Source organism: Nelusetta ayraudi, unplaced genomic scaffold (assembly GCF_046127955.1).
Source record: "Nelusetta ayraudi isolate G7.1 ecotype Tasmania unplaced genomic scaffold, CSIRO-AGI_Nayr_v1 ptg000092l, whole genome shotgun sequence".
NCBI lineage: Eukaryota > Metazoa > Chordata > Actinopteri > Tetraodontiformes > Monacanthidae > Nelusetta > Nelusetta ayraudi.
Genome location: NW_027466142.1, coordinates 5,021,864 through 5,045,900, shown reverse-complemented (window position 1 = coordinate 5,045,900; position 24,037 = coordinate 5,021,864). Strand labels below are relative to the sequence as shown.

At 44.2% G+C, this 24,037-nt stretch overlaps 1 protein-coding gene across 1 annotated transcript in view; it reads left to right on the top strand.

The window, feature by feature from the left end:
• LOC142902294 (transmembrane protein 132C) overlaps window positions 1-24,037 on the top strand; it is a 167,413-nt gene that overhangs the window by 115,378 nt on the left and 27,998 nt on the right. Inside the window, exon 4 of the mRNA XM_076047218.1 lies at window positions 8,793-8,979. Coding sequence (XP_075903333.1) covers window positions 8,793-8,979 — 187 coding nt within the window. The remainder of the gene's footprint in view (window positions 1-8,792; window positions 8,980-24,037) is intronic.

Here is a 24,037-nt window from a genome sequence, read left to right as displayed (position 1 = left end):
AACACTTTAAACTTTCTTTAGATTACCCTAATTATAAACGTCATAGCAATTTGTGACTCTGGAAACCTTGGTGCATATGCTTCCAAGTCGGCCCTGACATTTTTTTGGATCGCTCTTTGCAGGGTATTTAGGCTCCGAGCGATTCGCTTTGATTGTAGAGCAGCTATCAGGGGGCCAAGGAATCGTGGTCTCCGGGCAGGGGTCTGTCAGCAGCGGGACTGATGATGCTGTCACCATCAGAGTCAGAGCTCAGAAATCAGGCCTAAAGAGAAGTGCAGAACCCAGAAGAGGTGGTGGTGGTGTGTGTGTGTGTGGGAGGGGGGGTGGGGACTAGACCCAGTCACAGCGTAGTACAGCTACTTCTATCTTAAGGCCAAGGCATTTTTTTTTTTAAAGGGAGAAGCTCTAATAATCTAATTTATCATCATCATCATCATCACTCCTACGTTTATAAGGACGCCGTCTAAAAATAAGACGTCTTCTTTTATTGGGTGATTCTGTGAAGGTATTTTTAAAATTGTCAGAAAGACCCTTTGTTGAAACAGTGTTAAACATGGACCATTAATCAAAGCAGCATAAGACGATAAGAACCGATAAATGTTGTCGGCGCAGTTGCGTATGGCCAAAACAATTAAACAAATTGTAGTTTGACAACAGTTTGAAAAATGTGACTGCGAAATACTTAGATAATCAATCACTCCATAATAGTAATTACCTTACTTACAAAGCTAATTTAAAATGTAAATGAATTTGCTCATAAAAACAAATAAATTAGATACAAAATAAAACTGGAGTATTAGTTGTAGGCTTAGTAAAATGCTGTTACAGAAATGGTGAAAACCACAAAGTAAAATGGACTAATGAATAATGTGGAGGAAAGTGATGATTTGTTTGATCAGGCATTTTTTGGATTTAAAAAGAAAACAGCTTGATGTGTCTTAACATTACATGGACTGTAAAGTTTGAATTTGGTTGTTTGTTTTTTTGGTTTGGCAATTTTCAGATATAATAAAATGATTTTGGCGACCTTCTTCCAACAATGTTCTAGGTGTGTTTGGTCAGAAAGCTCCTACTTTAAGCTGTACAGGCCTTACAAAACAAGTGCTTCTCATTCAGCCTGAAGAGGTTGTCTTGGCTCTCCTCCTCCTCCCTCCCCTACCTGCTGCACCCATGCTGCTGCCTTGGGACAGTTCTTTATCATGTGATTGGCCTGACACTTGCTGCTAGCGTCAGCCAGTGGGGAAGATGGCTACTAGCCTGCAGAGGCCCACACTATGATTTTGCTAATCAGATTTTCTAATCAGCTCGACTTGTGACCCAGACATTCGGGCAATATCCGAATGCTTCTTGCTGCACAGTAACTGGGAAAAAAGCCAGCCTAACTAGAAAAACTAGAAAATTTTAACTAGGGATTGTTTCATACGTGGTGTGTTAATTGGCATGAATAATGCAAAAAGGCATTTTAAGAACTGTTAAGGTCAGTTTTTCACAATTGGGCCCCTTTAACAATTCAATCATCTTGACATCTTGCTTGAAACAAAAATCACAAGTTTGTTTGTCAAAGGCGTTAGTTTACTCACTTACTTCATTCAGCCTGAAGAGGAGACACGGATGTTATTGTGCAGCGGATCTAGGGGTTGGCTACTTGGGCTCAAGCCCCAGATGTTTTCTCAAGAGCCCTGGATCTCGCTTCTGAGCTGGGCTGAGTATAATGTGCAGTACTGGAATTCACCAGAGTGGCAGCATGCGCAGGAAAGCAGCCCAGACCACAGACGGAAATCAAAGGAGTTTTTTGTAATTTTCCCTCGAAAACGGGACAAATTGCGTCCCGGGAGAGATTTTATTTTTATTATGGCCCTTATATTGTGCAGTCAACAGTCAGCAAAAGGTTTTCATAATAGGGCACTTTTTTTTTTTTTTTAAATCATTATTATTTAAAAAAAAAAAAAAAAAAAAAAAAAAAAAAGGGTTAGGGTTAGGGAAGACACATTGTAAGAACTTAAAAAGAAGAAATCATTTTTTTAATTAACTTTTCTGATTTAGCAGCTAACAGCTATAGCTGTTAGCTCATACTGCAACTTTGTATACCCTGTGCGTACGTACGTGCGTGTGTGTGTGTTGACTGTGCCGAAAGACCACTTGACAGCTTCATCTTATGCCTGCAGTTGCGAAAACGTGGAGCAGCCGCCGTGTCGTGCAGCTTTGACAGTCTGTTGCATTCCTGTGTTTGGTTTCGAGTCCGCGGAACTCAATCTTGCGCAAGGGATTAAACGCACAATGTGTGTGTGTGTGTGTGTGTGTGTGTGTGTGTGTGTGTGTGTGTGTGTGTGTGTGTGTGTGTGTGTGCGCAGACGCAGAATCATGCTTGGATGCGCCAGTGTCGTCGACATATTCCGTGTACAACTCATGCGTGTATGCATATTTGTTGAGCGTGCGTGCACGCGCGCGCGACTTCATTTTGCTGACTGGATTTCTGCTGTTCCAGGTGAAGGAGCATGACGACGCCAGAGTTTTAGGCTGCTGTTTTCAGAGACCACTGAAGCCACAAATTTGATGATATTTCCCTCCCCCTCCACGAGCAGTGCCCCCGCCCCGTCAAACGCGCGCACAATCGCTGCCGTCCGCGGACTCCTCCCGTTTCGGCCGCCTGCATTATGCATCTTCATCTGTCATTCTGTTTACATCACCGCGCCTTGGAATCAGCTGCGCGCTGTGACTCTCCACTGAGGCTCCTCGTGACCCTCGCCGCGCTCCGCGTCCCGCGTGTACGCATGCATCGCGTGTGACAAACGCTCAAACCCCCACCTCCCCCCCCCCCCCACACACACACACACACCAGAGCTCCCATCCACTTGCCGCACATCTGCTGTTTCAATCTCTGAGAGCCCCGCGACTGCGCGTTGCTGAGAGAAGATGAAGAGCCCGAACGCCCCCCCCCCCCCAAAAAAAAAAAACATGTCTCCGTGATTTATCCGTTGCAAAGACTCGCTGTCGATCGCTCGCCTCTCCTCTGATCTCCTCCGGGTGCAGAGGTGGACGCATGGATCGTATCACGTCGGCGTGAGATTAAACAGGGAGTGTCACAATGACACTGAGAGCTTGATAATGGAACAATAGAGGCTCTTTCAATTATTGAGCTTTCTCTAGAGAAATCTGCCAAAACACGTCTCCACTCTTTCTTTGTCCAAAGCCTTTTCTTTCTTTCTTTTTTTCTTTCTTTAAAAAAAAAAAAAAAAATCCATTTTAACATAACTTTCTTTAGGCGTCTCGCAACCCCGGGTCCGTCTCACAGTGTTAAGTGAGAAATCAATCATCTCTTGCAAAGTCCTTTTTGTAATTACTCGATGCTGACAAAAATGCCACCTCTTCCCCCAAAGACTTCTAACTGTGGGAGTTTTTTTTCGCAGCCTTTCTTCAGCAGTAAACAGGACCATTTTCTCCCTGGGCGACAGGGATTTGACTGACGTCTGGACATGTATGGAAGACATTTGCTGCCATGTACTGTAATTGTATGCACTCGTTTTTTCCATGGTTTATTCACATCAAGGGCCAGTGTGAAGTATTTGGCTTAATTTATGGTTTTTATATTGGTACAAGTTTAACATACTGCCCATAAACTCACTAATAAAAGTGCAGAACGGTACAATACAGTGCAATAAAAGTAACTGAGAGCTGTTCTCATATATAAGAATATACATAGGACGTGGGTTTTGATCAGGCCCCCCGACTCCAAGATGGCGGCCCACTCGTTTCAATGTAGTTGTTCACCCAGCACAGACGCCGAAAAAGTTTACGCATTAATGGGCCCATAGAGCATGTGCAGTTGTGTCACTTCCCATGATGCCTCTGTAACTCACATGATGCTATTTGGCCAATCAGAACGATTCTGGAGAACGCCACTTACAGACATGTCAGGACGAGCTGAGACACAGCAGCACTTCCGACGTTGTGATGTCAAGCTGGGAATAAACTATTTTCTGGTGATTTTCTTTATCATTTTTTTTTTTCAATGACCATAACAAAGTGGCGTTTCAGGTCAATTTTTTTGCTGCAGTACCTCAGGTGGCCACTGGAAAAAAATCGGCACGTCACCACATTGATAGTCCGGTGTCCAGTTCTTTAATACATCCATGGTTTTGATCCCAGTTAGCTGCCATCTTTCTCCGGCATATTTCTAAGGAAGCCTGGTGTGGACAATCCAGCTGCCTGACAGCGCGTTTTTTTTTTTTTTTTTTTTTAAATAAACCAACAAAGAAGAAGGTAGACGAGGTATCCAGGTTTGGGTGCGCAGGCCGCCGCAGCTCACTGGCAAGCTTGGGAGAGGGAGGGAGATTGAAAGAGTGCTGCAGTCTGAAATGTAACCACTTAATGACACTGTTTCCTCTACAAAATCTCTAAATATTACACACTTGACCTTTAAAGTGATCCCTCCAATATGGCAAAGACACACAAGACTCTAAAAAGCTGTGATAATGCTGCTAAAATCGTGGAAAACCATTTATTTCACTTTACCAATAGCTGCCAGCTGAAAAGCATTTCTTTTTTAAACACTATTCAAAATGTCTCAAAAGTAAAAGACCAGTGTCAAGTGATTCTTAGTCACCTCAGTAACAGGCAAGTTGCCATTTCTGTCACATTTCACGAGCGTCTTAGTCACATCCCATTGTTTTCCGGCTCCTCACTGTGGTCTCGCCGTGTGGGATCATCTGCCGTTTCTGCGATTAATGAACGCGGCGGCGGCGGAACGTCATCCTGCTCAGCTGCTCGCACAGAAATCGGTCACAGGCAGCATCCAGTCAAGTCTGATTTCCTCTCCAGTCCCCCTCTCTACCGCCGCAGGGCCAGCTGCCTCCAACTTTGGGCCCTGTTATCTAGTGAGCCTCTCTCCGTTGCCTTTGGCTGCCCTCCGGCTGTCTGTCTGGCCTCAGATTTAGTCAAACCACAGCTAGTTTACAGATAATTATCGGGCTGGGGCCAGCTGTGTGGCGCTCGTCCACAGGCTCTTTGTTGCTAATTGAATTAGACCCCGACGCTGGAAGTGACGGGGAAAATGAACAGTCGTCCCCTAGTGAGCCATGTGATCGGCCCACTCAGACAGAAGAGGTCAGGCCGGGATCGTGGGGGCCGGTGTGTTCCCAATGAATTTCCACAACTTAGCCGCTCAGTCACATTGACTCCGACTTTGTCAGGTTTAATTTTATGACATGTTTCAGCTGAGGTCAAGCGCGGCGGTCGGTCAGAGTGACTGCCACCAGGCTTTTCTGTGGCAGGTGGGTTAGCCTCCCTGTCTCTCTCTCTCTCTCTCTCTCTCTCTCTCTTTACCATCTGTTTTATCAGGCGGCAAGATGCACAAACAGGAGCAGCTTTGGTTTTAAGAGTCGTCGTAAAATTTCCATAAATAAACCATTTTTATAATAAACCTTTATTACTTGTTGCGCATTTATTACAGTCACAGCTGTGTGCAACATTGCCACTTTTCGAGGTACGCGCCTGCTCTTACACTCTGCGTAGTCATTGCTTTTATTTACGCGTGTTATGGCACTGGAGTAGTGAAGCATTTTTTTCAAAATGAATGAAAATATGCAGCACTAAAGGCTGAACCTAAGAAGATATATATATGTATGTATGTACAGTACAGATACATATATTTCTTGTAAAGGATCATTACTTTCGCAAGTATATATAATAATGATAATAATTATAAACCAAGTAAATTAAAAGTGACAATTTTAACTTTAGCTTTTTAATTTCTAAATATTATTACCTGGTGACTCTTGCTGCTTTAATGGTTTCAGACCGACAAGTTCATTATTGCAGAAAAGAAGAAAAAAAAAACACCTATCAATAAAAATAATTAGTTGCATGAAATAAATGGAATAAATATGAATGAGCGCCTTTAGCAGATCTTATTTTTTTCAAATATAAAGTCATTAAAAGGGGCCAAAGAATGTGAGATAATGGCTGCTATTACAACCGGCCTTCTCCCCACTTGTTTTCATTATCAGCATAAATCACCATGTCATTTTTAGATTCATGCCAAAACAAATGTGAAATTAGCGGCATGTTAAAATATAGAACAATTACTTTTTCCCTAGTGTGTAGTTTTATTACCTGGATTCCCCCCCCCCCTGGATCTTTATTGGACTTGGAGAGAGAGGGGAGGAGAAAAAAACGAAAACCTCATAAAATTCACAGCCTAAGCAGCTGCTGGTTGAGTCTTCCGGCAGGATCGTGATGGCGGAGGAATAATTGACGTCTCTGAAGGAGGTGAAGGCAGCTAATAACCGCCCAACTTCTCAGCCTTTCCTTGAGGCCCTCCAACTTGTGAACGTGGGAGTTTCGTTTCCATATTGTGTGCGCTGTGCTCCTCTCCCCTGTCTGTGTGATGTTTACACAGCAGCCCACCCTCCCCCTGCACAAGTCCGTGCTGTAGAAACTAGGGCACTCGGGCTCAAGTGCGATACCGGTCGAGTGTGACGCTCGGTGGCCGCAAACGCTTTATTTATGGACGCATCTGTGAACGGTCTTTGCATGATAAACCTTCACGGGTCAGGTCTCCTCCACGGTGCCGTTGGGCCGGTTATGTCAGTCAGCCCCCGGGGGCCGTGCTACACCTGCACCTCCTCCGACCGTCATGAAACGTGACACGAGTAACTCTGTTTTCGTCTTAATTATTCATGTCGCGGCCCTGGCGGATGTGAAAATCAGGTTGTTCTGCCGCTTCGCTGCCTGGACGGCGTATCCGTCTTTTTCTTGGAGTAAAACGGAATCACGTGACCGTGATGTAAAAAAAAAAAAAACCCCGCAAAGAGTGTCAAAGCCATGTGAACATGCAATTTTCTATTATTTATCATTTTGCCGTTTTCACTCCGCCATTCATAATTTAGGGTAGAAATGCTCTGGTGTGTCTCCGCCGTTGCTATTTCTTTCCACGGCGACAATTTGCTTGCGCAATATTGAATTTGCCCGGAAAAGTTATTTCCCCGTCTCCTGCTTTACATTATTTTCTATATCGGCCTCTCCAAAGGGGATTTATTCACCCCCTCCTCGGCTCCGCCGCTCCTCCCTTCCCCTCCCCTCCCGCCCCTCCGCACCGCGTTCAAATTACTAGATGCTGTTTCATGCCATGGAGACCGTGCGGGAAATTTATTGGCCCCTGAGCCGCCGCCATTTGACACGCGACGACGTGGCTAACAGATCTCGTGCCATTTCCCATCTCCTCTGGCTCTTGTGCAAAGCTGACCTTTCCTGCCTTCGGGCTATATTTAAACTGCGAGCGCCCGAAGACTTACGGCGCCGGGGGAAATTTTATTATCACCGCCGTCCATTTGTCTGACTTTATTCAGGCTCGCGCCAAAGCTGGGCCGTATATTTACACCGCACGCCGGCAAACAAGGGCGAACTTGACCGTCGGCACCTCCGTCAGGGCGACGGCAACGGCGAGCAGCGCGCGCCTATGAAACTGCGCGGGAATCGCGGGATGGTGCTGCTGTGCAAGCCGCTTGTTGAGTGGTTCATTGATTCATTGATTCGTTAAAAGTCCACTGTGTAAGATTTTTAAGGAAGTCTGCCTGACAGTGGGTTTCCTATATACAGCACTGTGTTTATAAAGGAAGACGGCCTTCCTTTATAAATGGCAGGTGGCAGTGTAAGGTGGTGGCTAACTAGGAGCAAGAGCCTGGCCCTATGTATGTGCTTATCAGTGTTGTTGGGATTACTCCATGAAAGTAATCCAACTACTGATTCCCTATTTTCTCCTTAAAAATAAATCTAATTACCTCTTAAACTACTTTGTTTCATAGGTAATCAATTACTAATTACTTTAGTTAAAAAAAAAAAAATAAAAAAAAAAGTAACAGCTGCTCAGTGTTTTGGAATGAACTTTATTAAAGTGCAACTTTTGCAATTCCAAATCTTGCCTCTGTCCTCTTAACGTGAATGGATGTTTGCTCTCTGAACACAAACTGCACATTTCACAGCACAAACTCATGTACAGCACTGGCGCCTTTTGCACAGCCCATGCTGTTAAGATATTTAGAAGCACAGTACTTAAACAATCTCTACTGTGCAAATACTGCTGACATATTTGTAAACATGGCTTTCAACATTTTATGAGGTTCGACCTGGATATTTTCGAAAACAACATTGTTGTTTTTGGATGTTTTTCTAAATTTCAGACATTTTGAGGATAATAAGACATTTTTAGCTAGCAAAATATTTCGGAAAGGTAACGGAATTGCTACTTAATAAAGTAATTATGATATAATTACCAGTATTGCCACAGTAATCCCATTACATTACTCAAAAAGTAGTTTAATTACAATAGATTACTCACCAACACTGATGCTCATATGTATGACAACTGTTCTAAGGATAGGAAAACCAAATTAATTTTATTGTACTGTGAGTATACACTATAAATAATGCATGTTAAGCTTTCACCAATACAAAAATCATAAATCAAACATTACACACTGGACCTTTAATGCCCACACAGCCAAGCTGGTGGAATTTGTGGTCAGTACAGCTGGTACAGGTTCCAACATGTAAACACAAACACAGAGATACATCCAGACAAACACAAAGGCGAAGAGAAGTGGATTGAAAGACGGTATGGCGCGGTGCTCCGAGTGAAGGTTCGACCAGATGCAAAAAGGAACTCGGCGCTGAAAATTTCACACGTGGCAGCAAAAAACGCATTTGCGAGCCTTTACCGACTGTTGTCCCAAGCACACGCACACGCGCGGCATCGTTCACACCCTTAACCCGACTTCTCTTGTGCTCTCCGGCAGATTCGAGGTGGGCTTTCAGCGAGTGCTCCAGGTGGATTTGAAAATGGAAAGCTTCCCAGAGCCGCTGGGCAGCCGCTGGATGGCCTGGCAGGTGGAGTACCCGGCCACTCGCAGCGCCACACAAGAGGTGGAGACGGAGATCCGGCTGGCACAGGAGGACCTGGCAGGCATCGTGCCCCTGGCCATGGTGAGTCAGTGGCGTCCAGCTCACAGAGACAGCTGCACGCTCAACGCTCTTAATGTGATATAATGGACCTTGTTCTCCTGCGACCGCGTTATCTAATTTTTTTTAAAAAAAACCCGGAATGCCGTGAGTTCATGTTTGCATATATTCCCCTTCAGCACAGGAATTGAAATGCGAGTTCATCATCAGCGGATGCCTTGAGAAACCCAAGGTCGCATTATTAAACTCTCGTAGTCCAATTTCACCTTCCGTGCAACCTTTTGTGAGTCTGTTGCGAAAATAAATTTATTTAAAGCAAAACAAGGCTTCGCCATCAGTATTAAATTAGCAAGGATAATTTCACGGCTCGGTGTTTGAGGCATAGCTCTTCCATCCATCACAGAGAAGCACGTTGAAAGTGTTGGCAAGGTTTTTTTTTGAACGGCGCCCTGAGGGATGCAGCCTCCATCCAGGCTACCACACTGGAGTTGGATGGCTGTTTGAAAGTTGTGGATCGGCCTAGGCTACTTTGAAAATTTACAACATGCTGTAGATCCATCAGCACGGTCCGATGCTGATCTAGAAGGGGTCAGTGGAGACTAGCAGGACCAGCCTTCCATTGTCCTTGGACAGGAGGAGCTGCAAGACAGAGTGTTGGACCTGGGCTGAGCTGTGGAAGGTTGTGAGCCTGACTTGGCCCAAAGTTCCCCATTAAGCCAGTCAATAAACACATTGTCTGCTTTACTTAAAGCAGGGAGCCAGTCAATGCAATTATTTCATTTGCTCCAAGCTGGGAAGACGGGAAGACGTTGCAAAAGTATTCACATCCTGGACTTGAGTAAAAGTACTGATTTAACTGCTTTACTCAAATAAAAGTCAGATAGTACAGGTTCGGACTTGTACTTAAGTAAAAAGTAACAATTTAAAAAATATATATTTTGTGCCATTAAATACATAATACATTAGTTAACAATTTTTTCCAAATGAAGGTTTTTTTGAACAGCTTTTGTACTCGTACTGCACATATAATATAATAGTTAAGACCAGTGAGCAATTATTGGATGTGTGCACGGTCGTAACAATGACCACTGTTATTTTCTACATGTTTATGTTTGTCTATACTGAAATTTACGGTGGCCAACAAGGGCCAAACACAATACACTTGCCTAATATGCCTTCGTTGGCGAAAAACAGCTGCAGGTATGGAAACGATGCAAATTCACAAACACAAACACATGTCTAAAACAGGTGCAAAAAAGAGGATTGTGGTGCAAACCACAATGGATGGAAAACCAAGAAAACACATGCAAAAAAACAACAAAAAAAACGCTGCATAAACCAGTCACTACAACAGAAGTGCTCCAAACCTGCAGGGGGCGCTCTTAGCGGAACAGCTTCAATGGAGAGACACACAGGTAGACGGAGAACGGCTGACTGACTGTGTTTCAACCAACAGCGGGAAAGTACGGCTGAGCACGGTAATGTGACTTTCATTTGAGTTCATTTGCACGCCAGTTTCTACTAGAAACTTTCTCGTCAGCTGTCCTCGGTAATAGTCACAACATAATTGTAATTTAAAAATGATAATAATTGTTTTTCGACTGATACAAAATCAAAGACAGCCAAATTTAAGTAAGATACGTTAGAATTTCTTTCACTTTAATCACAGCTGGTATGATCTGTTAAAAAAGAAGATTTATTTACAACCATACATGTACACGGTCATAGATTCATAGCGAGAAGAAGAGGACAGGTGTGAGCCCTTAGAGTGTGTTTAAGAGAAGGAAACAGAGCATCTGAACATCTCAGCTGGTGTCGGATGGGCTCCAAAGTCCAGTTCTGGCCTGAGGGTGAGCCTGAAGCCGTCTATCTCCCTCAGTGAGCTGCCGTTCCCCACTGATGTGTAGATTAGCCAAAGCTCCTCTTATGGAACTTCGTGCCAGGAGTCTCTCGCGTACCTCTGTTGCTCTACAACACAACAATACACATAGGACCAAATAAAAAAAACAAATGGTACAAATACAGGGCCGGACAGGTTCAACGTGTATTGAAAACTTCTTGAAATTATTGCACATGTTGAATCTGGACCTATCACAGCCTGTACAACGTTGCTAAATGGCGTTGCCTAAATATGAATCACTAAGCTAAATAAATAAATAAACAAATAAAATCTGTTGCAGTATTTTCTTATGGCTCTAGCAATAATTTCAATGATTTTCCTCAAGAAAAAAAATCTAATCTGCAAAAAAAATTAACTGCATTAAAGCTGCATTGAAGTCAGTTTGCTGCTTTGTGATCCTCACCAATCGCTGCTTTTATAAATGTTGTAAATAAATTAAATCAGTTGCATGCGTGCGTTTATTATGGCTCTATCTCTGCAACCTTTCCAGTGTCCATTCAACTGAGAAGATATCTGCAGGCAAATAACAACCAAAAAAAAAAAAAACAATTTCCTTAAAAGAAAAATCAAACGGTCTGTAGTAGCAAGAAATGCAAAAATGAAACTGAATTAAAAACTGAAAATGGGTCAGTCTGCAGCTGTATGACGCTCACTTGCCTGAGCCAGATACTCAGTGTCTCATCTTGCGTACGAGTTCATCAGTGCTCGGGGTTCAGGCTCTGAGCTGAGGCGGACCAAAGATGATCAACTCGCGGGCCGGCTGTGGCCCGCTGGCCGCGAGTTTGACGCTCCGCACGGAGAGTTCGGGATCGAATCTGGAGCGATCACGAGAGCTCACAACGGTTGTGAAGTGTTGCCGCGGCGCTGCGTTAAGGGGGCGACTTAATCACGCGGCCCCTCGTCCGGCGCCGTGCAAATTCAAATGGCAAAACAATCAGGTGAGGAACGCGCAGCAACCAATTTGCATGGCCTCGAGAGGAAGACGTGCCTCGGCGCCGGGCGCCTTGATTGCTCAAACAAAACTTGCATTCATTTCTATTTTTGGGGAGGGCGCCTCTGATCTGCGCGATACATACCCAGCTGTTGTGCCGACGTGATTCTCTAAACATTGCCGCGAGCCGCGCAGATGATAGATGCGCGTGGGCGGCTCTTCCTGGATTCAGAAGGATGCGCCGCATTCCCATCCACTCATCCGCTCTCGGGATAATTGAGCCCGCGCGTTCAGCGCCGCGGCGCTTGGTTTCGGTCCCGCTCCTCGCGCGACGTCGCTTGATTTATCAACGACCTGCGTGCCACCCTCCAGGAATGCGCCGTTCTCGCTGCAACTTTTGACTGGGGGGGGCGGTGGTTCTCGTTTCTTCCCCGCTGACTGCTCGGAGTTGAGGGATAATTGCGTGATTGGTTTGATCCGTCGGCCGCACTGAAAGCACATTAGAGACGGTCTGACGCTCGCTCCTCCGTCAGCTTTTGACCGTGTCATCCTCGCGGCGCTCTGGGAAAAAAAAATGGCATCAACATGAATCACGCCGCATTGTTCGCTGTGAGAAATATTCGTTCCAGTTGGTTTCTATTCAATTCTTTGTCAAACTTGCGCGGGAATTGCAAGCAGGAGACAAGATAAGTGCCTGTCCCCGTGCCTGGGAGTGAGCGTGCTTTAAGCCCCATCGGGTCACTGAAGACCACCGATACCTACATTTTTATCACTTAACAAGGCGCAATCGATTTTTAATCAAGCCGGTAAAGAGGCTGATTCATTCCGGTACAAGACATAACATCCTTTCTCATCGGGCTTCCCAAGGTGCGCGGCGCTCCAGCCACCTTGTGCTCCTTAGCGCGCAGCAGCACACAAATACTTATGCATGCAGACATATTCAGAGCTTATTAACTCCGTCTGCCCCCCCCTCCTTCCACTCCAGTCTCCCTTATACACGTAGACACACGTGCACGTGGGGTTCTCTCTCTCTCTCTCTCTCTCTCTCTCTCTCTCTCTCTCTCTCTCTCTCTCTCTCTCTCTCTCTCTCTCTCTCTCTCTCCCTCTCCCTCTCTTTTTTTTTCAATCTGCATGCACCAATATGAGAAAAGCATACAAGCGAGGAAAGAGGAAGGCTGAATTAGATTACTTGGGATCACTGTGGCATGAAAAGCCCACAGATAAGTCCCCGCCCCCCCTCACCCCTCATCCCTGTCCCCTGCTACACTTGTAGAAAAGAGGAAGTAAGGCAACGCCGGAGCAGTGCTGACAATTCTCCCCTTCCGCACGCACACACAATTTGACAACTTTGCACTTTTTTTTTTGTTGATGTGCGGCAGTAGCATGTGGCAGCACTTTTATCATATGTCAGCATATGACAATTTTGTTCAATCTGTGTTTGTACTGCAGTAAAAACTGGTCTAGAAAAACATGCTAGAATGTTGTTCAAATAAATTACATAAAATATTCAAATAAGAAAAAGATAGCACTATGATGACATTATCAAGTACTCGGTATCGTTGAGTATTGAAATGCAAGTACTCATACTCCACTTGTTCTGTAAGAAAAAATAAAATAAAATTTGGTATCGGTGCATCCCAAACAAAAACCACTGCACGACACAGCCTGCTCAAGTCCGGGCCTCTTTTTTTTTTTTTTTTTGTGGAATTAGCTGGCGCACTGGCGCTTATGGTTGTATGTCTAACTATGTGTTTGACAAATGGTCCCGCGGATTCCACTTGCTTGGCAGAGAAGATGTGCATTGCAGCAGAGGGAATGAAATCGAATGAAGTAAAATGAAACATTCATCGGAGGGGGTTGATAGATGGCTTTATCGTGCGGGAGCAGATGTGGCCAGAGAAGGCCAGGGTGATGATGTATTGTTTAACGATATATGGGAGCAGTATGTGAATACAAACGGCTGCTTTCATTTCTCCTCATCTCTATACCCGCGAGTGCTCTTCTGAGTGAGCACAGTTTGGTGTCTTGGCTGGAACAAGAAGACTGATGAGTCCAGATATGATGTATGTCCTGTCCTCCCGCTCCCGCTCCATCATCGGGCATCCACAGCATGGGTAATGATGATGAGGGCAGCCCGGACAGGAGCGCATTACTTCACAATGCTAAAAGATAATGGACCGACCCCCAACTGCGCAGAAAAATCTGTTCAGGCATCCAATTACTGCCTTTAAGTTTCATCTCGTGTGACAAAAAAGGGGAAAAAACAACAACAAAACAAAAAAACACCCCGACTCCAGCACTATAACTGAAAAACGGGGACGGCAAAATAAGGAGGCGGACAATGACGACGGAGGCTATTAATCTACACTAATACACCGGTGCATATTTTTCTCGGGAGCATTTGCAAAATATAAAATAACGCAGGGAAAGATCTGAAACAGCAGGTGGAAGGATGTCAAAGGAACATCAGTATTTCAGTCGAAAGAAGAAGAAAAAAGTTCTGAGGCGCTTCCGCGGCCTGAGCGGGCTGAAAACGTCTGACTATGCTTTTAGTGGCTCTCCTTTTGAAATAATTGCTGCATTAGCAGAACTCCCGCTTCAGCATTTGAAATGGTGACAAAATGGTAAATGGCGCTCCGAGCTCCTCTCATGCAGGTGGGTTTGTGACAAACACACAGGAGGAGCCCTCTTCAAAGGCAGAGCTCATCTCTCAGAACCACGTCGCTGCCTTACCAGAGGTGACACCCAGGGCAGAAGCCATCACCCAGCTGGCAGAATAGTCAAAACATTTCTTTAAATAACAGTTATTTCCATCCAGGGTGCAGTCAGCTACGCACAGTGTGAAAGGTTAAGTGTTTAATGTTAGGAGATTTTGAGAAGAAACAGCGACATCAAGTGGTTATTTTAGATTGCAGTGCTCTTTCCCTACTCCCTCCCTCTCCCAAGCTTGCCAGTGAACTACAGTGACCTGCGCACATAAAACTGAATACCTCGTCCATCTTCTTCTTCATTGGTTTATTGCTTTCCGGGTTTATGTGCTGTCAGGTAGCTGGATTGTCCACACCAGGCTTCCTTAGAAATATGACGGTGCAAGATGGTAGCTAACTGGTGATCAATGTGTATTCTTATGTATAAATAATAATAAGAAGAAGAAGGGCAGGAAAACCAAATCACTTTTATTCTAGTGCAAGTATACACTTTTATTAATGTATTTATGGACAGGATATTTTTACCTATATAAAAATCGTAAAGCAGGCCAAATTTTACACACTGAATCTTTCAATGACAAAATAGGGCTCACTGGGGTAGTAAGTGAAATGGGTCACGGCCAAAAATGAGCTCCCCTTTAATAATCATTAGCTTTATTGCATTACAACTTTTGGAGACGTGGCCAGTTATGGATCTTCACTCACTTCGCTAGATCTATGTTTCTAGTCAAAACACAATTACAGCAGCATTTTCATTAACGACATGGGACGGCCAAGATTATTAGTGCAATTAGTGCTACTTACAGATGAAAGGACCTTCTAAAGAAAAACCCAGAAAAGCTGTTGTGTCAACAGACGCCTTCAGCGCACTCGAACGAAGTGCTTCTCTTCTCGATTTAAAAGTTGGAGAATGTATCCAATTTGGGTCCCCTCCCATTTTTTTCCTGGAAACACTGCAATTCTGTTTGTCCTCACTTTTTTTTCCCCCTCTTCTTTCATTTGTCTGTGAGTTTGCACTGTTCTCTAGACCAGTGGTCCCCAACCTTTTTAGCACCATGGCCCGGTTTAATGTGAGACAATATTTTTACAGACCGGCATGAACGCGTGAACGTTGACAAGAGGGGGGGGGGGGGGCAAGCAACACTCATGTTGCTTGCTACCTTGTGGGTTTAATCTCGTGGTGACGTATCAGATGACCAAGACAAGCGCCTTGACATGCATCAACAGTTGAGCGTTAGATGGACGTAACGGTAATTTTTCAAATTAAAATTGTTCCGCGGCCCGGTACCAAATGACCCGCGGCCCGGTGGTTGGGGACCACTGTTCTAGACCACCGATATTAAATAGGTCTGCCAAAAATACCGTTCTCTTCTGAAGAAAAACTATTTAAAATTTTAGAAAACATGAATAAAATAAAGACATGTTGTAGTGGCCACTAACATGTTCACCGCTGATGTGGAGAATATTTACTCAACTCCTTGAAAGTGCGGGCCGTTTGCTGTCTTGTGTTTTTTAGGGTTATGATGTTTGCTTTGTTTTGTTTTACTTCCTCCTTCATTTCTCCTGTCAGTTGGTTTTCCCTGACGGGACACGTCTAATATCAGCACACCTGTTCGACATCAACACCAAGGCTTTATAGAAGCCCGGTCGTGTTGCGATGTGTTGTAAAACAAACCCATGATTTCCCCCATGTAGGAGAGGCTACAGGTAAACTTCACAAAATGATTTTGTGAGCTAAAAATGATCAACTGAAAGCAATATTTATCCAATTAATAAACACTGGGAATTGCAGTTAAAGGGTGAATGAAGTGAATATGCAATGTGCAAAGTATGTGGTATGATTACATGCAGTATGATGTGGTCTCAGTACTTCTGAAGATGCTTTCTTATTGACATCTCTCTACTGATGAGGTATTTCACATTTAAGAGCCTCTTCATAATTACATATTTATTTCTGTATTTTTTTTTAACAGATTTATTTATATTTTTGGCACCACTGTGATTCCGTAGTACATATCCAAGAAAGAAATTATGATATAGAATAATCTGATAGCAACTCAAAATAGCACCACAGGACTATAGGGACACTTAGTATCAAAAATAAATAAACAAATAATTGAAACAACCCCAGTATTTCAATGCCTGTATTAAAGGTGTTTTATTGTATATTTGTTTAGATACTTTGTTTTTGCATCAGGGGTTGTCTCTTTGCTAAATACAAAGTTGCAAAGAGACTAGACGAAGACTTTTTTCATTTCAAGTTAGGTCAGCAACCCATGTTAATAGGTCTGCCAAACTTTGGATCGGGATCAGAGCTTTTACACCACAATCTAACAGAAAGGAACCCAGAACTCCCAGAGGTACCAATTCAGAAAAGATCTTAAAGAAATGAATTAATTAATTAAATAAAAAATAATGAAAATAGCAGGAAAACAGGAAGGGATCATAAGGATATAATGCTGGACCTCTGCTGACAATGACAAAACAAACAATGGCGACATTGACGGGGAAATGGCGACAGTGTCGGTAGTAGAGAAAGCCAGTTGACAACCTGGCAAGTCATGCCAAGGAGAAGTGTGCGTCTTACATAATACCTGCCCGTCAAGTGATCACTCATTTCACGAAAGAGGAGCCCGAATGCTATCTGGGGAAAAGAACAAACAAAACAAAAAAAACCTGTCACAAAACAAACTTAAATGTGCTGCGTGGTTATCTGGGTAACATCCTTTATTCCTCATGCTTGTCTAAAGTGGGATGTGTGTGCGTGTGTGAGCGCACACACATATTTTAACAGCATGACGTGCAGTGAGGTATGGGTTTGGGGAGGCACTGACTCAAAAGTCAGATTTGCAAACATACAGTATGATGCGAAGGCACTGACACTCATGTCAAATTTACAAACATACAGTATGATGCTAATAGAACAGCTTCAATTCTGGGTGTTATCCCATTTTTGATTAAATTGAAAAACATTTTAAACACACCACTGTATAATGCAGGATAGTATATCTTACCTTTACTTGTAAATGAAACCGCCCATGGTGGCAAGGTGAGGCACTGCCTCCCCTGACTGCACGTCCCTGAGCGCCGCGTCTGTGATACGGCGACAGCTGGGAATCTCGTACCTCGACTCCAGTGTGCGGAGAGGACGCCGGAATCCCAGATCGGCGACCACAGGCCTGGACAACATATGGGTTGCCTCCGGACATTTTCTGCCTCAGTATTGCTTGTCTTTTGCCCGTGCCGCGAGTAAACTCCCTCATATTCTGCGTTGTGCCACGATTTCAAATTGTTCCATCAAGTTGTAGTTTACGAGTAAGATGAGAATACTCAACCCCGGTATCGGTACCATTACCCGATAGCCAATATGGTATCGGAGCCTATGCTTCCCTAGTTTTCACTGCATGAGTGAGGCATACTTCACTTGAAAGCACCTGATTGCAGTCATCTCATGATGCCGGCTGCTCCGCTCTGTTAGTTTCAAGTGTTTTTGTGGAACTGGATGAACGCTGGAACACTTTTTTTTTTTTTTTTTTTTCCACATGGCACGACTCACATAGTTTTACAACAAGGTCCTGATGGATGGACCCCAAGCGAGCGATCCATTAGCATCCACTACAGCTTATAGCAGCTCATGATGAAGTGGTAGCACTAATTGCTGCAGTGCGCCGCGTGTGTGGTATACTACATGTAAGGCTAATTAGAACAACAAACTGTGATAAATGTCCGTCTATCCGGAACACGAGTCTCGGGCATCGCAGGAGCAAGCGAATGCTTCATACAAGCTGCATTTAAAGGGGCTTGCACTCGTTGCAGCGCGTTCACAGCAGCGTGAGGAATGAGTGGGTGATCATGGTTTGGCTGTGTACTGTGGCTTTCTGTGGCTCCACCGGATGTGCACTTACGTAAGGGCCAGATCCACAAAGAACGGAGAACAGGGGTAAATGACGGAATTTCTTGTGATGACGTTGCGGCCATAATTGCCGCCACTTTGGCGCCGTATCCACATATCCATATTTTGCCCTAATGACGTGACGAGCACAAATTGTGATCGGGCAACCTGGCTGTAATTTGCGCCCTTGATCATTAGATATTTGCTGAATAATTTCCCTTTCTCAGATTTCCAAATCTCTGCTGTGTGCCTGGCGAGGAGATCCTTCCGTGTTGGTACAACTGCTGTCGTGATCGGAAGGAAGTCAAAGCGCGCCGGTCGTATGCGTTATGTTGTATATTTGACAGTTACTGTCACCTAAGTGCCATTTCTTGCGGATATGTGGCTGATCTGATCGAGTAAGTGCAGGTTTCAGGTGGAAGTGGCAAAACTTTTTTAATGCCCCCACGTTCTTTCAGAAGCACCGCCTGTTTTTTTGGCAGGTGGTGTTTACATCTGTCAAGCTACCTGCGGTAGTCAGTGCAAAGCCTTTATGGATAAGGTGCTGTTTCTAATGATGCGTATTTGCATAAAAGAGGGTGTCATTTTGTGGGAAATGGTCAATTAAAATATATTTCCGCTGCTTTTTAGCTTTATCTGCTCTGTGGATAGGACGCTTTTTTTTGCACAGCTTTTCTGCCACAAAAGCCGAGCAATTGATCATTTAGGGACAGATCCACAAGGATGTTGATCTGTCCCTAAATGATCAATTTTGCAAAGACCACTCAGATTTGATGGTAAATTACTTCCTTGTGATTCAAAACAAATGTTTTGCCAATCAAAATTGTAGAAAATATACTAACACTCTGTATTTGTAATGATGACTCCTTTTCATGAAGACATTTTAGAGCTTAGTGCTAAAAATACACTTGTTTGTTTGTGTTCTGTTTTTTTTTTTTATTATTATGACTATTATGACTTATTATTTGATTATTACAAAAATGTCTGACAACTCTGTGATTTGTACATTGTTAGAGTGCGACCCACAGCCAAGATTGTGTATTAAATACTTTTGCAAGTATTAAATTTCCTCCCTGTCTTGGACTAATAGAACTTCAGACTTTTATTTTGTCATTTAAAACATTCACCCTCAGTCACCAGCAGCTACTTTAAACATGATATTCGGTTTTCTCTCTGTGACAATGACAATAATGTCATTCATTCATTCGTGCAGAACGGACGTGACAAACTAAATGATAAATCCATTGTGTAATGCTGCATGTTTGAGCGCTTGGACGATGCCATGCAAAGGATGCGATCAATCGGCAGGTGTAGGTGTATAGAAAATCATGAATATAGAATTCTCAAAAAAAAAAAAAAAATGTTTTTGATTTATCATTTTATCACTTGTTTTTTCTCAGTCATTGACTGACAAGTATCAGTAGAGTTAATTATTGTTGGCATTTACAGTGAGATCATAAGAGCTCTTGCATGGCACTGCCTGAACCCACATCCCTCTTATCCTGTGTGCTGTTTTGCCTTATTTTTTGACGCACTCTTTCTCTCACACACATACACACACTTGCTGCTCCATACAGTTGCTGGCGGCCTCCATCCACCATCCATCCTAATTGACCGTCATCAGTTAGCCGGCTAAAACAGACATTATGGTCCTCTGTGCGGAGTGTGTCTCCCATTAATGTTCTCTGTTGAACTACGATGAGGGTGATGAAGGAGAGAACGAGTGGCTGAAACGCACGAGACTCAGATTTCATGTCCGTGGTGGAGAATGAATGGCTTTGCTCCTCCTTTTGGCACGGTGTTATCTGTGCCATGATGATAATTTTTTTTTAGGAGATGATCCACCCTTGTGAGTTGATTAGCATATATCAGGTGCTTTTCTTTTATCAACCATGAAAACTGATGTTAGATCCGAGGCTAAACAGTCAGCCATGAACATCTCTAGCCACCTGAACATCCCCAAGAACCCGGATTCCATTAACCTTCGTAAGGATGACTGGTTTGAGCAAGTAGGAGGAGCAGAAAATTGACAGGGACACCAACTTTAGTCGGTGTGATCACAAATAAACTTCCTTATCTTTGAACACAAAATTTGGGCTCCATTTTTCAACTATTTTTTGCACTTGTTTGGCACCAGCACCGTTCTAAAATTTCTGATTTAGTACGGAGGCAGAGAAAAGTCAAATGACACCCTGCCCGTGGAAAAAGTGCCATCAATAACTTTATTTGTGACAGAGTTTATGTTTGCCTCTCCTCCAAGAATTGGTTTAAACTTACAATTTCCATCACTCTTTTATCGCCACATAAGACCTGTGCGCCTTCATCGCTTCAGTTTTCCCAACTGCCCCTTATCATCGCCATAGCTTTTGCAGAATGTAAAGAGTGACGGATCCATCTGACAGTGACCGAGTCCATCCCGTATGCCTCGCCAAGTCGCCAACTTCACATTCTGGTCAACTTCTGTCCATTCTGTCTGTAATCCTTCCCCACCGAGGTTTGAGAGGCGTGCGTTTTGGGGTTTTTTCTTTCTTTCTTTTTTTTGGGGATTTTTTTCAAAATCAGTAATGGACTCTGACCTTTGTGCCTGCCGAGAGTGGTCTGTGTCTAGGGGGCAGCTAAGCCGAGCTGAGCCAAACTAAGCTGGCAGTATGGATCTCGATCAGCATTGGGTGAAGAAATCAGACAGAGATCAGGAGGTCATTTCCCCAGGCATGCTTGGTTGTTGAAGAAGAACTCCTCATCGATCTTCCGAGTGTGATTGATATTGGGCTGAAATTGAGCAGACTTGTGCAGGCAGGGTTGCTTCCTTGGCTTCCTGGCCTCCGGGTCCCCTGCTCAATAGGCAAGCAACAGGGGTGCTCGCGAGCCATTGCACTTCCTGCTTGACCCCCTCCCCCCCCCCCTCACCTCACAGATGCATCTTTTGGCGGGCAAAAAGCTACTCCTGTCCCTTTGCGTCTGACCTTGGCTTCCAGTCTGACTGTTGATGAAATTCACCAGGGACGCCGGCTCCTCCCTCTTCGACCCATTGATCTAGATGTATTGTATAGATGGTATTCATGAGAATTGCGGGGGATTTGTCCTATAAAAGTAAAATATTGTGCTTGCGTGGTCACAGATGTTTTATTCATGAGATCCTTTCACAGCATGGGGTGCATCTCATGTGCACGTTCCTCCAGTGACTGCCCTCTATTGTTCATGTCTTTCTGCCAGAGGTGTCAATAATAATTATCTTTATTCTACTGCATGGTATGTGTGTTATAGAAAGAAATGCTTAGCGGGGTTGCAGTCTCCCTTCTTATATATTGGTCACCAGACTCTTATTGTTGGACAATTGCAAGTATCATTTTATGATGTGCTACATTAATCCAGGATTAATCATTTAGGGGGAAACCTTTGAACCTGATGTTTTCCCAAAACGAGCAGGCCAAGTAACATCAGTACAATGCAAAGTGTGCACGCATCGATTGGGGAAAACAATCCAATCGAATGTAATGATCCGCAGTCCAAGACAGAAAAAAAAAAATCCTGGTTTATTCCCAGCTCTGGGGGTTTTGTGGATCTGCTTCAGCCTGGATCACCACATCTCTCTGAGTGGTGGAGAGGTTCCAAGGCAGCTTCTAAAGTTCTTTCATCAACACGACCTGGACACATTATTTCATTTTCAGTACCGGGCAAGACTCTTCAGGTGTCAACCGTAAGTTGCTGATGGATCTAAAAAACTGCCATTCTAGTAACAAAGGTTTCCAAATGGTCTGATTTCCATGGTCCTTATTTGTATTGTATCTATTTTGTTCAGTCTTTTCATACGTACTTGCACCACTGGAAAGCCTCGCAGTTCATTCACGTCACTTCCTGCACCCATTTCATTTTTAAAGCCATTGCTGTGGGACATTTCGTGGCATCATTGTACTCTGACCATGTAGGTATGCAATTTATATGTTGTGCTTATACACATATACTGTACATGCGTGAGTGCTTGAAACATCCCTTCATATGAATATAATAGATAATTCAAAGAGAGCATCCTCCATTTAAGGAAATATGCAGCTTCCCTCCATAATCCTATTTTCCAGACAGCAGTCGAACATACAACCAGTCACCACTTAACATGCGTGTCGTTGTAAAGCAGCTGGAAACATTTCTTTTGGCCTGCACGGGGCTGTGTTTCAGCGGGGATTTTTCCTCTGCTCTATTTTATGCCAGGCATAGTGACTATTGAGTGCTTTTCAAGTAGGTCCTTTTTATAATGACCAGCAATTTTTGAATAAGCTTCCAGTTGATCATCCTGTCTATGGCATTCTCTTTGTGGGCTCCCATTAACTCTCTCTTTCAAATTGATGCTTTCTGTAGGAGACACATTGTCAGAGCAGCCATCCAGTTAATCCTCCCCCTACCAGCCGCGGCTAACAGTAATGAGCAGATCACACATCTGACCGCCATATACCTCAGACAGTGCACATGAGACACATCATTTAGAGCTACGCGCTGAGGCCACCTTCATCCAGTCAGTCGGGAGAAAAGGGAAGGAAAAGGCAAAGAGAGAGGAGGAATTGGTTGAGTCTTGGAGGAGCCGGAGTGGGAAGAAAAAAGGGGAGACGAAAACCAAAGAGGGACCCCTCATTAAAAGGCAGTGTTAGCTTCACAACCATCCCACTACTTCAGTGCGCTGTCATGTGGTGATGTATCGCTCTGCATGGTCCTGCGGAGGCCTTTATTTTTCAGTCTCCTCCGTGTTTCTTGCTACGAGCCAATTAAACGCCCTCTGGAATAGTTGAGCGAAAATGCCACACCGAGCATTGCGCCATACGGGGCTGATGAAAGGACACGTCTCTCTCAGTCGGCTAAATACCGCTAAGACTAGGCCTTGAGTGACGTTTAATGTCTACTGCATGTAATTCGCCAGTCCTCATTTCCCATTCCACGCGGGCACTTTATCACCGGGGGATGAAAATGTTTATCTGTACTATGCATATTCCGTTCGCCATAGGTTGGGCGACTATTGGCAGGTTTCGCGAGAGGGGGGGTGGGTTTAAAGTACTGGCTCTCGAAAAGATCGTAAATGTTCAGTGACAAGTCATCCATTATGATAGTAAAAGCACCAGATCAGATTTTTCACCACAACCCTCATCAACACGGCTTCCCTCTCTCCGGGCCAAGCGGACAGCACGGGTGGGTAAACAGACCGAGCGTAGGCACTGTTTACCACCGTCCTCCCTCCCTGCACCGCCGTGAACAACATGAGCCTCCGAAATCTTCCATCGAACGCTGGTGCTTGACCTGTTCGTACGTCGCAGCGGCCCAGGGCGGTGGGGGTCAAAATGCGGATGTGTTTAGAAGTAGAGGCTAATCACAGGCACAGGACCAGACAGCTGTGCTACTTTTCATGCTGCCGGTGTCACTCAGGCTGACACCATAAATCTCACTTATTTTCAGATCCAACAGAGACGCGAGGCAGAAATTACAGCCCAGAGCACATTACCAGCCACGGTAGCACGCTGAATGCTAACAGAGAGATCCTTGATAAAGTAGACGGCCAGTTCTCCTACAGATTACTGAATAAAACGACTATTCCTGGGACTTATGGTGGCGGTGGCAGGGGTGGCGGATTGCCTCGCACATATTATTGTCAGTAGATAAGCATCAAATAA